Source organism: Hemitrygon akajei, chromosome 12, assembly GCF_048418815.1.
Source record: "Hemitrygon akajei chromosome 12, sHemAka1.3, whole genome shotgun sequence".
Lineage (NCBI taxonomy): Eukaryota > Metazoa > Chordata > Chondrichthyes > Myliobatiformes > Dasyatidae > Hemitrygon > Hemitrygon akajei.
In genome coordinates, this window is record NC_133135.1 from 76,244,636 (window position 1) to 76,261,654 (window position 17,019).

The 17,019-nt window shown below is 41.8% G+C and overlaps 1 protein-coding gene across 8 annotated transcripts in view; it reads right to left on the minus strand.

Annotated features, from left to right (window-relative positions):
* The window catches only part of nos1apa (nitric oxide synthase 1 (neuronal) adaptor protein a), a 461,766-nt gene that overhangs the window by 13,261 nt on the left and 431,486 nt on the right, over positions 1–17,019 (minus strand). For 6 of the 8 annotated variants that reach the window (XM_073063530.1, XM_073063529.1, XM_073063532.1 and 3 more), the window contains one exon: positions 11,464–11,613. The exons of 1 other annotated variant lie outside the window; for it this stretch is intronic. In XM_073063530.1, the coding sequence (XP_072919631.1) occupies positions 11,464–11,613 (150 nt within the window). Of the gene's footprint in view, positions 1–8,222; positions 11,614–17,019 lie in introns of those variants that run through there. One more of the 8 variants, XM_073063536.1, reaches the window with a different exon arrangement.

The window sequence follows — 17,019 nt, forward strand, 5'->3', positions numbered from 1 at the left end:
GGAATTATATTCACTTGGGGGTGGTGGGGGTGTTGGGTCTGATCGGGACTGGATTATGGGACTTGAAATTAAAATTGTACGGCAGGTTCTGCACTTTAGATTTATACAAAGCCAGACTGTCTCTCTCACTGAGCATTCACAACTGACAAAAACCTCCCTCATTCACCAGCTTCCTGGTTCACCCTTTCAAATCTCTCCTCGTTCCATTATCTGCATTATGAATGTGGCCATTCTTTGCACGTTGTCACTCTCCTTTGCACGTTGCACCACCACAATCCTGACGGAGTACTTCATCATGAAGTAAACATGATATTCTACAGTATGTCTAGAGGGAAGATTTTGATTGATAGTTCTGTTGTTAGCAAGCCATGAGGTTCTCTGTAGCTGCTGGAAAATTCCAGGTCAGCCATGATCTCAACCTGAATGAAGCACAGGTTCAATGGATTCGAAATGTTTGTCACTTCCTACATCTATACCTCCAAGGGCAGTTTGGTGCTGGGACTGAACGAGCAGATTGCTCTTTTGATGCCGTTCAATTCCACAGCAGTCAGCGCTGCACATTTTGACCCTTTTCTTTAAGTGTGGATTTAGCTACTATGTCGAGTACCGGTAGTCATGAATCTCCAGCTCCTGTAATTTTGACGTGGTTTTGAACTGAGGTTATTGCTTAATGCCTTTTCAACGAATGTGTTTCCAGGACATAAATGTTGCGCTTCTCATTTCATTCACATAAATTGAAGGTACTTTTATATTCAGTGATATTAGAATGGTAATGGTTGACTTGAATGCTTAAGAAAAACAGGAAAACAGTCTGTATAACAACTTAGAAATTCAATTGCACAGTTGTTTATTACAGCACTTTATGGTTGAAAAAATCTACAATGGGTAAACCTGTTCGGATGGTTTCACATATTTCTGGAAACTTAACAGCCACTTTCAACTTGAATTGTATTTGCATATCTGGTGTGATTACTGTGACAGGTGTGCATCAGCCTCCATTCTCAGACTCTCCTGAAACACCAGACAGCAAACCTCTGTGCTGAGGCCCCAGTGATTCCCACACTTATAATTCTCCTTCATCATGAACGATACTACACCTCAGCACCCCACCCCCACAGACACACACATACACACAAAGGAGCCACACTACATTCCCCCATACCTGTCCGGAATACTGTTCAAGACTTGAACCTGCAACATCATGACATACTACTGTGCTTTTTAATTTGAAGCTTGACATAGGCCACCGCTTTTTTTTCATTTAAAGAAAGAGTCAAGAATACAGAAAGAACTCTGATTACAAAAGGAGATTTATTAAGCAAAAAGCAGATTGGAGACAACAACAGAGTAAGTGCACTTACAAATACCAAGAGGACATTGTCAGAGGGAGCTGTGTGTACAGAGTCAGGGCTAGAGGACACCAATGTGGTTCTTACTGGGTTAGTAAGAAAGAGCCTAAAGCATGTATCACAGCGATAATTAGTGAAGGGCTTGATGTCACTCAATTCAGTGGAACCAGGCTTTCGCTCACCATAGATTTGCACCGATAGAGCACGCTCTCAATCCAAGGAACATAATCATCAGCATTCACAGGCACTTTCAGAAACAAAGGGACAGTACCAACTCAATGGGATTAACAGAATTGAAAGACAAAGGCTGGTGGGGTGACCGTGGTTTAGGATTTGAAGGTAGAAGATTGATTGTCATACAATGAACTCAACTTTACTGGAATATGATTCTCCGAATAAACAATTTTTTTTAAGTGGTGGAGTACTAATCATTGTCAACTTATAACTAACCTATTTGGGAGCCAAATAAGAAAACCCACAAAGAGGTGTTAGTTTAGAAACTGTTCTGTAAATTGTAGATGCAAAGTGAATTGACATTTTCAAGGGACAGGGTACTGTGCAAAAGTCTTAGGCACATATATATAGCTAGGCTGCCTAAGACTTTTGCACAGTACTGTATTTGTCAACATGGAGCAGAGAGTGAGTTTGTAAGTCTGGCGGGAGCAAAGGATATTGGGAATGGTGAGAGGGTGGAGTGCTACAGCAGGGGTGTGGGACAGGTGGCAGAGAAGGAGTGCTGGGGCAGAGGTTTGTGCAGGTACAGACACACCCAGCCCTGAGTCACCAGGCAAGGTCAATAGATTCCAAACAATTGGTTTATTGATCATTACAGAATATCTCTCTGGTGCTTCCCACTCTCTCCCCTCTCCCTTCCCCTTTTCCTTACCATGATTCCCCTCTCCCTGCCCCCTTCCCACTCTCAGTCCACAATAGAGACCCATATCATAATCCGGTTTATCGTCACTCACATATGTCATGAATTTTGGGGGTTTTTTGTGGCAGCAATACAATGCAATACATAAAATTACTGCAGTACTGTGCAAAAATCTTAGGCACCCTAACTATATATCTATGTGTTTAAGACTTTTGCACAGTGCTGTATGTTTTTGTTAGGTGGGAATACTAAGGGTAGTGGATCGCAGATTGAAGTCACAGTTCAACACGTTGACAGAGAACCTTGAGACATCATCATCAGGAAGCAAAGATGAGCAGGTGAGATCACCTTCAGAAACTGGGTTACATGCAGATCGTTGGGGGAGTTAAATGGTGAATAGACTGGGACAGCCTGAATCTAGCTCTCAACTCACTGATAGGCGAAAAGTTTGAAAGATAAAAATGATAATCAAGGGGTGGGATATTGCGTGCAGATTCAACTATGGCAGTAGGTTCAAGTGGCAGTGCTTAAACATGACAATATTGAGGAATAATTTTAGTTTAATAATTGAGTTAATACTTTGCAGAATTTTAATAATCACTATCGGAATATAATAACACAATGCTTTGTCTGGTTTGTCACATATTCATTGAACAAAATACAGTACTGTGCAGAAGTCTTAGACATGCTAGTTTTTTTTATATATGATTTCAGATGTCATGGCCTCTACAGAGCTCTGATTTCAAGATCACTGAGGCTGTCTGGGATGATCTGGACAGGCAAGCGAGACAGCCAAAGTCAGAAGAAGATCTGTGGCAAGTTCTCCAAGATGCTTAGAACAACCTACCAGCCGATCTTCTTAGAAAACTGCACAATAGTGTACCCAAGAGAACTGATGCAGTTTAAAAAGCAAAGGGTGGTCACACCAAATATTTATTTGATTTAGTTTATTACGGTTTACTGCTCTTTATAGTATTTTTTGATAATTAGAAACTTTTCATTTCATTATTTTTGAAAGCATCGCTTTACAGAACACGAGAAAATCTGCAGATGCTGGAAATATAAGCAACACACACAAAATGCTGGTGGGACACAGCAGGCCAGGCAGCATCTATAGGGAGAAGCACTGTCGACGTTTTGGGCCGAGACCCTTCGTCAGGACTAACTGCTTTTCACTTTACAGAACCTTTTTTTACATGTGCCTAAGACTTCTGCCTAGTGCTGTACACTTCTTCAAAAATCACTAAATTTATTTAATACAAAATAATATTCTTGTTCAAACACTTCCAGAACTTACTGTTACTCAGTCACTCACTCCCATTTCGAAGTTGTTTAAGTTTTCCCATCAGTAAGTTGGAACTTGAGACCCATAACGTAGAAGGCTGCATCACGTAACTGTTTGGAGTGGACATTTGGCAAAGAGAGTATTGTGGTTGCCTGGAAACTCAGGTCTGAATAATTTGCTAATACGCTGTACCTAGACTCCTACTGCGGGGCTATAACAACAAAAAATTAATTAAATGCAATTATGCATTGGAACTGTAACTAAGCTTCAGATACAGCCCAGGCTTTGATGATGAAGAGAATCCATATATTTCTTTCTGCTTCCTGGGCCACAGAATAGCCAACAGGCACAGCCTCATGGGATTCAGCAGGCCAAAAAAGGAAGGATTGTCACCCCTTGGCCCAGGATATATTCACATGACTGGGGATGTCTCTGGTGCTTTGTGACAGGTTTTGAAAAGACAGTAAAATAAAGGAATGATATCTGCCGTTGTAGACTTGGCAATAGGTATTGATGCTTTGTGGTAGCAGAAGGGCAGACTTCATGAAAACTTATAGCAGAGGGGGTGCCATTTGGTCACTCAGCCTTCACTGTCTCCAAGTTTCCAATTTACAATTTCTTCATTCAGATTGTACTGTGCTTTGAATCGAGTTCTTTCTTGTTGTTAAAATACATTTTGTCCCATGACCCCAATTTGTCTCCTTCTCCTACCCAATGACTAATTCCTTCCTTGTCTTCAATCTGTACCCCTCAGGCAACAGCAAGATATTGTTTCCAAAGTTTAAATGCAAAATGCCAAAACAATAGCCAACCACTGATGATTGAATTCCTTCTCTTGAGCACAAAGATCGGAAAAATCAGTTTAGGTCACACCATGTCAGATCTCTTTATGTCAAACCAAAATATTTTCTGCTTTCCCTGGGCTGTGTCACTGAATCTCCCTGCCACTCTACTGCATTGTCCCCTGCTACAGATCTGATTCGTAAACAAGGCAATTTTCACAAAAGCTTAAGTATGCTGGTGTAATCAAAACTTGGGCTCACGTAGCAACGCTGCGCTTAAAAAGGGAGAGCCATGGGGGGAAAAAGAATCATCGGGTAGCTTCTATTCAATCTGCAACGATTTTAAGACAAAGCCACAGAACAGAATACAGTATTGAGTCTACACTTCCCTTAGTCATTGACAGTGGCTTCTTCATTACCACTCCAGCCAGAGTCCGTTAAAGAACTGCAACTAAATTATCTTCATTGGTTTTATCAGGTACTTCATTTTATAACCAGTGCGCCTGGTTGTACCTTACTTACAAATAATCGACTGAAATATTTCAGAGCTATTTGATATTACGCAGGTTCAAGGGATTGCAGCAGGGACATACAACAGGAAGTAGAGAAGGTGTCCTGCTGTGGGTCCGCCTTCAGCAACAGGCTGGAAAGCAGAAGATAACTTGGAGAACTACACTTAAATTTCGATTCACTGCCAGTACAAAAAATACAACTTCTTTTCATCACAAAATACTTTCTTATTTATATGTACGAAACAGAGCTTGGTGCAGACATGCAAAGCCCCTAGATATCTCTACAGCTTCTGCAAAGAATGAGTGGGTAATATTAAATATACTCTCCACACTACACAGTTTCATTTATAGAATAAACACGTATTACTATGAAACAGAGCTTGCTTGTATGTACAGAACAGGGAGCAGAATACAGTCTTTTGTGGTCAGTGTTACATTGCCTCCCAATAACAATGCTGCTCAGTGCTTTCGAAGTCATGTTACACAAGAACATCTGCAGCAATATTTTTTTATTTAATAAACATAATAGTTCACAGACTCCACCTCACTTTCTCAGAGGCCACTTGAGAAACTTCATGTTGATTTGTTGTCTCTTATTATTCGAAGTGCTTCTCTACAATGTCACTTCTGTGAGCCAAAGCATTACCTTTCACAAACAACACTCAACCCCCTCAGACTCAACGTGGGTGACTGGGATAAAAACAAACACCCAAGCAAAACACCGCTCTAAATTTGTCAGAAACTGCAGATAACTGGCAGCCTTGAAAGAAACTGATCTGAAACTCTCTTTGTGCAAGATACATTGCTAGCACCAGATCAAATGAATGATTCTGATGTTACACAGCCAACCCTCGTTTAATGTCCTTTTCGGCACGAGGCCCAGTGAGGGTGATAAACCTCTCCTTGTACTCAGTGTTTGTTTGTGACGCTTTACCAAACCTGCGCAGATATGGCTGTATTAAAGTGCTGTGTTTGCATTGGGAAACACAATTTTTAAAAAAAAGCACAGCGCATGTTTATACAGTTAATCTTTTTTTTAGAAAATCATTACTGTGAATGTAAAATAACAATAGATTAAGCATGGGTTCAGATAAGACATCAGCTTTATGTAAAATATCAATCAACTTAAACTATTAATCATTTTATTAAAGGAATTGTCCCCAGTCACATGATGCTCATAATATGAAGGAAATGACCGCACTTTAATTACTGAAACATCAGGCGCACTGATTTGTAGATTCTCAAATTGCCACCATTAATTGTAGGAATGAACCAAACTGAAAGAGGTGAATAATAAAGGGATGAACTGGATGAGCAAGAACTGAGCCACAGTAGTGAGGTCAGATTTGAAAGGTTGGTGTACACCACGAACTGCAATCAATCAACTCATTAACACGCTAACGTGCACCATGACAGCAAACTGCATTTGTAGTATTGCTCTAGCAACATTCAGTTGCATAACACTTTTTGTTTGGTGTTATGCAACTGACAATCAATTGTCCTGCCAGTGACTGCAGTAATAATTGCTTCTGGTTCGTTTTGCATCTGGGCTCATGGGGTATTATCTTTCCCCCGAAACATCGTAGGGGAGCACAGAGCATTGTGAGGGAGGACACAAGGGACTGTGGACCATGAATGCCAAACTTTGGGCACTCCTGGGAGAATCTGGTCCTCCTGGAATGGAGTTGAAGCCCTAGCAAGGAGTGTAAATGGTGGATTTTTCCAGTTTTGGAGTCAATTCAAGCAGCCCCCTCACCTACTGGGTCACTCATACTCCTGGCTCTGCAACTAACCGATTTCTGCTCCTGATCTTCCACCAACCAATCCACTGAGCCCTTTGCAGTTGCCCCACAATCCTCTGATCTACATCCGAACACCCCAACCCCAATCCCCACCATACCCCTTCACCCACCTCAGTCTATTCCACTTCCCGAACATCAGCTCTGCTGATCCCAAACCTCCCAACTCCCAAACTGCAGGAGCCTGAATGTGGGAGCAGCAAACATTCCAGTTCCACAGAGTGGCACGTCTAAAGACTACGGATCTGGGGAATGCAGCGATAACCAAATGCTGACACCAGTCACAGAGTCCAGGTGGTCTGTGGTGTGACCCAATGCTTCCCCACTTTGAGTTCCAAATTCTATCTGCTCATTCATGAAAAAAAATTCTCTCTCATGTTGTCCCTGCTTTTTTTTTTGCAAGTTACCTTAAATTTATGCTCTGGCTCCACTAGAAATAATTTGTCTTTATTTACCCATAGGATTACATAACAGAAAGCAGCATAGAATTAGGCTAGTTGGCTCTTTGTAAACATGCCAATTTTATGAAAGTGCAAAAGCAATGCAGCCTATCCCACAACTTTCTTTCAGCTTTTGATCCAACTCTTTTTAAAACCCCCAATTAAATCTACCTCCATTGTCTCACGGTCTTGCTGATTAAGTAAAGCCCGTGTTCATTTTACTTTTAAAGATCTCCACAGACCCATGCAATAGTTGTCACATTCCGTTCTCTTCTTCCTGAGTTCATGGAGAACATCTCCAAATTCACCAGTTCATTCCCACAGTTCTGATCCCTGCACCATTGTAGCTTCTTCACCCTTCTAGATCCATTCTCAGCTGTACTGTCCAGAATCTAACACAACATTCAAGCTGACAAGAACTGATGGCTTGTATAGGTTTTCCCTAAATTCTCACTTCTGCATTCTGTGTTGCTGTTCGTAAGCTCATGGAACCTGTATGTTTTATTAACTGCTTTGTAAATCTATTCTGTCACCTTCAAAGATTTAAAGGGAAGCATGTTCACTTTTCCAGCACACTCTTTAAAATTATACCACTTAACACTTGTTGCCTTTCCCTGTTCTTATTTTTAAATATATATTATTTACCGCCTGAAATTACATTCCCACATGCCTGCCTATTCCACCACACATCCTTTTAAACTTTTCCCACTTCCAAGTGGAATCAGAAGATCTTAAGATTGCATCCAGTTTATTCATGTGCATCAGATTAGCGTTTTTTTTCCCAGTACCACATCTCTGAAAAATAGCCTTACAACCGAACTCTGTTGTCTGTCTTGTGGTGTTATCTTTCCCCTTGAGCAGTCTCAAGGGACCACCTCTCCAAATTTGCCTCTCAATCTATGTTGCGTCTATTGTGAGCCAAATGACCTTATTCTATGAAAACACGAGGAAATCTGCAGATGCTGGAAATTCAAGCAACACACACAAAATGCTGGTGGGACGCAGCAGGTCAGGCAGCATCTATAGGGAGAAGCACTGTCGACGTTTTGGGCCGAGACCCTTCGTCAGGACTAGCTGAAAGGAAAGTTAGTCCTGACGAAGGGTCTCGGCCCGAAATGTCGACAGCACTTCTCCCTATAGATGCTGCTTGGCCTGCTGCGTTCCGCCAGCATTTTGTGTGTGTTGTTTGACCTTATTCTATGCCATTTTTTGCTCAATGATTATTTGCTGTAATTAATGGGGCCCATATTCCTTACTGACTCTCCTAACATCTCCTGTGTTTATCTCTAGTATCTCAAGTCCTTTGGTCCTCCTTCACAACCGTCACACCTTACAGCATTCTCCTTTCAGGAACTTTACTCTCATAAAACTGCAGTTCTTACCCACCCATCGCCATTCTTCAAACCTTACCCTCTGCTTTAATTTGGAACTCGAATCACCCCTCTATTCTCCACTCAGGATTACTTCAGGGAATCCCACTGACCTCACTGGACCCTCTTGAGTGACTCTTCTATTCAATTCTAGGGGAAGCCTCACCTCCGACCATTGATTTCAAATTCAGCCTTTTGATTCTCACTCCAAAGTTAACCATATACACTCTGTGTACCACCAAAACTGGGCTTGATCTAAGACTCAAGTGGTCAGGAGTGATATTCTTCATGGACAGGAAATGACCTTAAATGGGATGCCCTGACATGCAGTGTACTGCCAAGAAACCACAGCAGACTGTAAATAGTGGGCTTGTGTTTTCCTTCCTCGTAAAAGTCTGCAGGGATCATGTCTCCAAATCTGCTTCTCATTTTGTTTTTGAAATATGTTATCACACTAGACTATGAGCTCAGACTGCAAATTACAAAAAAAAGCAATGAAGTAGAATGCAATAGATGAAGTGATTATGAATCAGATAATAGTGGAAACCATAAAGATAGAGTTAAACCATGGGCTCCCAACCATTTTTATGCCATGGACCAACACCACTAAGCAAAGGGATCCATGGACACCAGGTTGGGAACCCCTGAGTTAAACTAATAACTATAACCAAAAACACACACACACACAATGCTGAAGGAACTCAGCAGGCCAGGCAGCATCTACAGAAAACAGTACAGTTGACATTTCAGGCTAAAAACCCTTTGGCAGGACTGGAAAAAAGAGATGACAAATAGATCTAAAAGAGGGGAGGGGAGAGAGAAACACAAGGTGATAGATGAATCCTGAAGGGGGAGGGATGAAGTAAAGAACTAGGAAATTGATTGGTGAAAGAGACAGAAAGCCATGGAAGAAAGGGGGGAGGAGCCCAAGAGGGAGGCGATGGGTGGGCAAGAAGATAAGGTTAGAGAGGGAATTAAAATTAAAACCAAAAACTAGTTCTTGGAATTAAAGTTAGGATCTGAAGACTGTTCTCACAGAATATGTGCATTTTCACTTTGAGAGGAAGTTTATTTCTGTTGTTTCATGATGCTGTTCATTGATTTAATCCATATCATACCTTATGCTTGAAATTAAAAACAATATGGTGGCAGAAATGCTTGAACTCACGAGTCAACTCTGCAGTAGCAATACATCCAAGGAATTCTGAACACTTTATGCCAACCTTTAACAAGAAGCATTTTGGTTTACATAGACTATTTACGAAAATCCCCAATATTCTGCTTGTAGAGGTTTTACAGTATTAAAATAGTCAATTGCTGCCATAAAATATTCTGTTATATAAAATTCTATCTTTTCTCTCCCTCCTATAATAATCTTTTATAATCTATATATTGAACTATTTTCTATTTCACTGTCTTTTAGCTGCTTTGTTTTATCTGTCTAAAATAATTTCATGATTCAAACTTGCATGCAACCAACTTGTTTTATTTACCCAGACGGTTGCAGAAAGATTAATGAAGGCCAACACAATTGCGTCAGCTGAATGACAAGTCAAAATCCACATCTATTTTGAGCTGACTCCAAACACGTGTGAAGCACCCAGAGAGGTAACCTGCCACTACCTGCCAGAGAGATTGCAGCATGATCCATTCGGGGTCACTAGTTCAACTGACCGCATCTGATGATAACAAAATTTTTAACTGTCTGTTATGAAGCCACAGTTGACACAGATTCAGCACAATTTTTCAATGTGCAACACAGTAGTGATCTTGTATCAGAGGACATTCGTTGCAGTTGCTACGCGTGATGTCAGCACAACAGAAAGGGTATTCTGTTCCTCTGGGCCTTTACCTGTCAAGAAGCTGTGAATCCTAACCAACAGGCAAAGAGCAGAGCTCTCTAGAAAGCACTGTCCATCATTAGGGCAAATGACAAGGGTTTAAGTGATGGTCATGGCAAATCCATTTGTTACACATCCTTCCCCCCCAAAGGCATAGCCCTAATGTAATAATTAATCTGCATCGATCGAGAAAGGATCCTGCCTGAGACTATGAAGTATGCAAGACCTTCCTTTGCTGCACAATGCTTTGAAAACTTTCCTTTTATTTCTTGCAAGTACTTTATAGATATAAACTCTCTGTGAATTGTAAATTGTTTCTTGCATTATTATGAGCTCAAGCTTTGTGGTAATTTGCTCTCACAGACATCTTCAATCCGGGACTAAAGCTTTTTTTCAAATGTCTGCTTTTGCTGAACCAACAACTCCTGAGGTTACTCTGAAGGTGACGACAACAACTGAATACTCTTACAGACTCTGTCTCTGTCTGTTGCTAACTAGTAAGATATAACATCAACAAGTAATGGTGTGGCAGCCGATGTATGGGATGACTTTCCTTCAGCTCTTTCAGTGATTGTGGCTTCAATGCACAACTGACCTCTTTAGTATCCATTTAAAGGTTTCAGTGTGAAGAGACCATACTGCTTATAATCAAATTCATGGAGTACCCTGCCTCATGTATTGCTAAGCTTCTACCATTTCTCAAAGTTTAAACCATGTGCTGAAGCCTCACTTATATTTTTTAAACTTGGGAAACTTGATATTTAAAGAAGCAAAGTACACATTGATTTTAAACGGATTGCACAGTGAGTCATGTCAAATGATTACTGTCACTTAATCAACAGGATAATGTCAGGAATGAACATTTTTAGCCATTATTTACATGAGACAGCCCAGCTAACTGACCATAAGGATGGGTCAGTCTGTCACATTTAAAATTCTTTCCTAAGTATTCACAAACTTTCACACTGCAATTTCATCATCAAGACAATCTCCCAAATCCTGCCTTTTCATCACATTCATTATCCGAACTGACTCTTCATTTACCCAACAGTCCCTCTCCTCACTCTCATCTGTGTTAGACTCATACTCAGACACTATTCCTGACTCTCGGAATTTGATCAGCTCCAGGCTTCCCAGGAATTCATCATGGGAATTCTTTTCATTGCGCAGAAAGTGGAAGCACTCCAGTTTTACCAGGCAGTCGTCCATACCTAATGGGCTTCCCAGAGGAAGCAGGAGATCTGATCCATCGCACAGCTGGGGCACACAAACATCTTCTGGCTTGGGAGTGGTTGGGTCACAGAGCACTGGAGGCACAGTTGATCGATAAGTGATCTCCAACAAGCTGTCTTGTGAACCCACTAGGAGAGAGAAAAGAACAGACCTTGTCACTATGGCTAGATAACAGGATTCTTTGCGACCATTCCCTGCCCTGGCTTGGAGAAGGTGTGGGAGACAATGGATAAGGGAACAATTCAAGAAACTACAGAAAATGAGAGCTTTGAGTTGAAACTAGAAAGCTCCTTCTCTTCACAGCCAAGGTATTTTAAAAATTGGGTGGAATGTTTTGCTTCTAATAATGAGCTTGTGACAAAAGATGAAAATACACAAATGTGAAGCAATACTTAAGTAAGTGTCTGAAAGAAGCGTCTCACTATCAGCACATCACTAAATCAGTTATACCTAGTGATTGCAATGGGAGGCCTTAAACCCGAAAGGTAACTCCACTTGTCTTCTCATATTTGCCCAACTTGTTAAGGTATTCTAATAAACTTTGCTGTTGTTGTACAGAATTATAGATTCATTTAAACAACTGTGCTGATAACAATAGACAGTAGGTGCAGGAGTAGACCATTTGGCCCTTCTAGCCAGCACCGCCATTCACTGTGATCATGGCTGATCATACACAATCAGTAGCCTGTTCCCGCCCTCTCCCTATATCCCTTGACCCCGCTATCTATAAGAGCTCTATCTAACTCTCTCTTGAATGCATCCAGAGACTTGGCCTCCACTGCCTTCTGGGGCAGAGCATTCTACATATCCACCACTCTCTGGGTGAAAAAGGTTTTCTGCATCTCTGTTCTAAATGGCCTACCCCTTATTCTTAAACTGTGGCCTCTAGTTCTGGACTCACCCATCAGTGGGAACATGCTTCCTGCCTCCAGCGTGTCCAATCCCTTAATAATCTTATACGTTTCAATCAGATCCCCTCTCATCCTTCTAAATTCCAGTGTATACAAGCCCAGTCGCTCCAATCTTTCAACATATGACAGTCCTGCCATTCCAGGAATTAACCTTGTGAACCTACACTGCACTCCCTCAATAGCAATAATGTCCTTCCTCAAATTTGGAGACCAAAACTGCACACAATACTCCAGGTGGGGTCTCACCAGGGCCCTGTACAGCTGCAGAAGGACCTCTTTACTCCTATACTTAATTCCTCTTGTTATAAAGGCCAGCATGCCATTAGCTTTCTTCACTGCCTGCTGTACCTGCATGCTTGCTTTCATTGACTGATGTACAAGAACACCTAGATCTCGTTGTACTTCCCCTTTTCCTAACTTGACTCCATTTAGATAGTAATCTGCCTTCCTGTTCTTGCCACCAAAGTGCAAAACTTCACATTTATCCACATTAAACTGCATCTGCCATACATTTTCCCACTCACCCAACCTGTCCAAGTCACCCTGCATTCTCATAACATCCTCCTGACATTTCACACTGCCACCCAGCTTTGTGTCATCAGCAAATTTGCTAATGTTACTTTTAATCCCTTCATCTAAATCATTGTAATCTAAATTGTAAACAGCTGCGGTCCCAACACCGAACCTTGCGGTACCCCACTGGTCACAGCCTGCCATTCCAAAATGGACCCGTTAATCGCTACTCTTTGTTTCCTGTCAGCCAGCCAATTTTCAATCCATGTCAGTACTCTGCCCCCAATACCATGTGCCCTAATTTTGCCCACTAATCTCCTATGTGGGACTTCATCAAAAGCTTTCTGGAAGTCCAGGTACACTACATCCACTGGCTCTCCCTTGTCCATTTTCATAGTTACGTCCTCAAAAAACTCCAGAAGATTAGTCAAGCATGATTTTCCCTTCATAAATCCATGCTGACTCGGACTGATCCTCCTACTGCTATCCAAATCTGTCGTTATTTCCTCTTTTATAATTGACTCCAGCATCTTTCCCACCACTGACGTCAGGCTAACCGGTCTATAATTCCCTGTTTTCTCTCTCCCTCCTTTCTTGAAAAGTGGGACAACATTAGCCACCCTCTAATCAGCAGGAACTGTTCCTGAATCTATAGAACATTGGAAAATGATTACCAATGCGTCCACAATTTCTAGAGCCACCTCTTTAAGTACCCTGGGATGCAGACCATCAGGTCCCAGGGACTTATCAGCCTTCAGACTCAACAGTCTATCCAACACCATTTCTTGCCTAATATAAATTTCCTTCAGTTCATCCTTTACCCTAGTTCCTTTGGCCACTATTACATCTGGGAGATTGTTTGTGTCTTCCCTAGTGAAGACAGATCCAAAGTACCTGTTCAACTCATCTGCTATTTCCTTGTTCCCCATAATAAATTCACCCATTTCTGTCTTCAATGGCCCAATTTTGGTCTGAACTACTTTTTTGCTATTCACATACCTAAAGAAGCTTTTACTATCCTCCTTTATATTCTTGGCCAGTTTACCTTCGTACCTCATTTTTTCTTGGCGTATTGTCTTTTTTGTTATCTTCTGTTGTTCTTTAAAAGCTTCCCAGTCCTCCGGTTTCCCGCTCATCTTTGCTATGTTATACTTCTCTTTTATTTTTATACTGCCCTTTACTTCCCTCGTCAGCCACGGCTGCCCGTTACACCCCTTAGGATCTTTCTTCCTCTTTGGAATGAACCAATCCTGCACCTTCTGCATTATTCCTAGAAATACCTGCCATTGTTGTTCCACTGCCTTCCCTGCTAGGGTATTGTTCCATTGAACTTTGGCCAGCTCCTCCCTCATAGCTCCATAGTTCCCTTTGTTCAACTATAATACTGACACACCCGATTTTCCCTTCTCCTTCTCAAATTGTAGGTTAAAACATATCATATTATGGTCACTACCTCCTAATGGTTCCTTTACCTCGAGGTCCCTGATCAAATCTGGTTCATTGCACAACACTAAATCTAGAATTGCCTTCTCCCTGGTAGGCTCCAGAACAAGCTGTTCTAAGAATCCATCTCGGAGGCACTCCACAAACTCCCTTTCTTGGGGTCCAGTACCATTCTGATTCTTCCAGTCTACCTGCATGTTGAAATCCCCCATGACAACTGTATCATTACCTTTGCAACATGCCAATTTTAACTCTTCATTCAACTTACACCCTACATTCAGACTGCTGTTTGGGGGCCTGTAGATAACTCCCATTAGGGTCTTTCTACCCTTAGAATTTCTCAGTTCTATCCATACTGACTCTACATCCCCAGATTCTATGTCCCCCCTCGCAAGGGACTGAATATCATTCCTCATCAACAGAGCCACCCCACCCCCTCTGCCAGTCAGTCTGTCCTTTCGATAAGATGTATATCCTTGAATATTCATTTCCCAGGCCCTGTCCGCTTGAAGCCATGTCTCTGTTATTCCCACAACATCGTACTTGCCAATTTCCAACTGAGCCTCAAGCTCATCTACTTGGTGAATTCATATATAATACTTTTAATTCGTTACTCCCCTCTCCTTTCATATCAATTCCTATTTCACTTGTCCATACTGTATAATCTCTTCTTGAGCTTTCTACTCCATTGATCCTGTTGTCCTTTTTAACTTTTCTTATTTTCACTTTCCCTTTAACTCCATCCTTATATTTCCAGTTCATCCCCTCTCCCCCACTACTTAGTTTAAACACATCCGTGTTGCAGTGGCAAACCTGTCTGCCAGAATGCTGGTCCCCCACTTATTAAGGTGCAACCCGTCCCTTTTGTACAATTCATCCCTACCCCAAAACAGATCCCAGTGGTCCAAGAATGTAAATCCTTGCTTCCTGCACCAGTTCCTCAGCCACACATTCAGATCCATTATCTCCCTGTTCCTGCCCTCTCCAGCATGAGGAACTGGAAGCAAACCAGAGATAACCACCCTGGAAGTCCTGCTTTTCAGCCTTCTTCTGAGTTCTCTGAAGTCCTGCTGCAGAATGTCCTTCCTCTTCTTCCCAATGTCATTTGTGCCGACATGCACTACCACTTCCGGCTGTTCACCTTCACCCTTGAGGATTCCCTGCAATTGGTCCGTGATGTCCTGGATCCTAGCACCAGGGAGGCAACACACCATCCTTAAATCTCGCCTGTTGCCGCAGAAACCCCTTTCCGTACCTCTTACTATGGAGTCCCCTACTACCACGGCTCTTCCTGATGTTTGACTCCTCGGCTCTGCCTCTGCACCAATTTTCGGCTCGCAGACCTGTCCGCCTCCTCAGACTGGCAGTATCTTCTGTCCTGACAGCTTCCAAGAGGGTGAACCTGTTTACGAGAGGTACATCCCCTGGGGTCTCCTGTACTTCAAGCATCCTTTCCTTCCTCATCGTCACCCCCTTTCTCTCTTCCGGTATCCTCGGTGTAACGACCTCACTGTAGCTCCTGTCCAGAAAACTCTCGTTTTTGCAGATAAACCTGAGGTAATCCAGTTCTTTCTTCAGTGCTGCAACATGCTCCTTCAGAAGCTGAATCTGGACATACTTTCCACAGCTGTAGCAGCCGGGGGCACCATCAGTGTCCCTGACCTCCCACATCATGCACGTAGCACATTGAATCAGCTTAGCGGTCATGTTTTCACCCTCTCCAATTGTGCCTGGCGTAGTCTCCTCCCTCAGCCTCCTCACCGAAGACTCTCGAGCCAAAGACTAGTACTTATCACACCAGGAACTTCCCTCGACCAGGCCGCTTCCCAAGTGAGAAGTGGTTGTGTTGAGGCACTGGTACACAGTGGAGCACTAAAGAAACAGAATCAGATGAGGCCATTTGGCCCATCTGTATACTCCTTCATTCAGTGAAATTACCTCAGTGCAACTTTCCTACATCAGTCTCTCATCTTTTGATTCCTTAAACATCTAACAAAAAAATCTATTAATCTAAATCTTACAAATATTCAGGGTCTGAGCTGCCACTGCAGAGAATTTCAGTGATTCACAGACTCTCTTTCAAGGACTCCACAACTCAGTTTCTCAGTGTTATTGATTTTTTTCATTTGCACAAGTTGTCTTCTTTTGCACATCGGCCTTTACTTGTGTGGCATTTTTCATAAATTCTATTATTTAACTTTATGTCCTATAAATGACTGCAAGTAGGTGAATTTCGAGGTGGTATATAGTGACATTTACATACTTTGAAAATAAATGATAATGAACTAAGTTTGATTTTGACGTTGTTGTCTGGATGAAGGGATTTCTTTTTACCTCTGTCCTTAATGCCCAAGCACTTATTTTGAGGCGGTGAGAACGGACTCTAAACACCCCAACCCAAGGGAAACACTAATTCTATAGAGGAACAGGACAACATTTTGTACAATGTAAAGTGCCTATTTGATAACTGAGACACTTGGTAATTGAAAACTTCAGGCACTTCTATCATAATAATTGTATTCCTCTGCAAAACAAAAAAAGATGCCCCAGTGCACATGAATAATAAATCTCAACATAGTCACAGCCTTACTTAAAAAGAAAACTTTTTTCCAAGTTCCAAGATGTTCATGTCCCCACAGATTTTCATTGTATTATAAATATATAAAA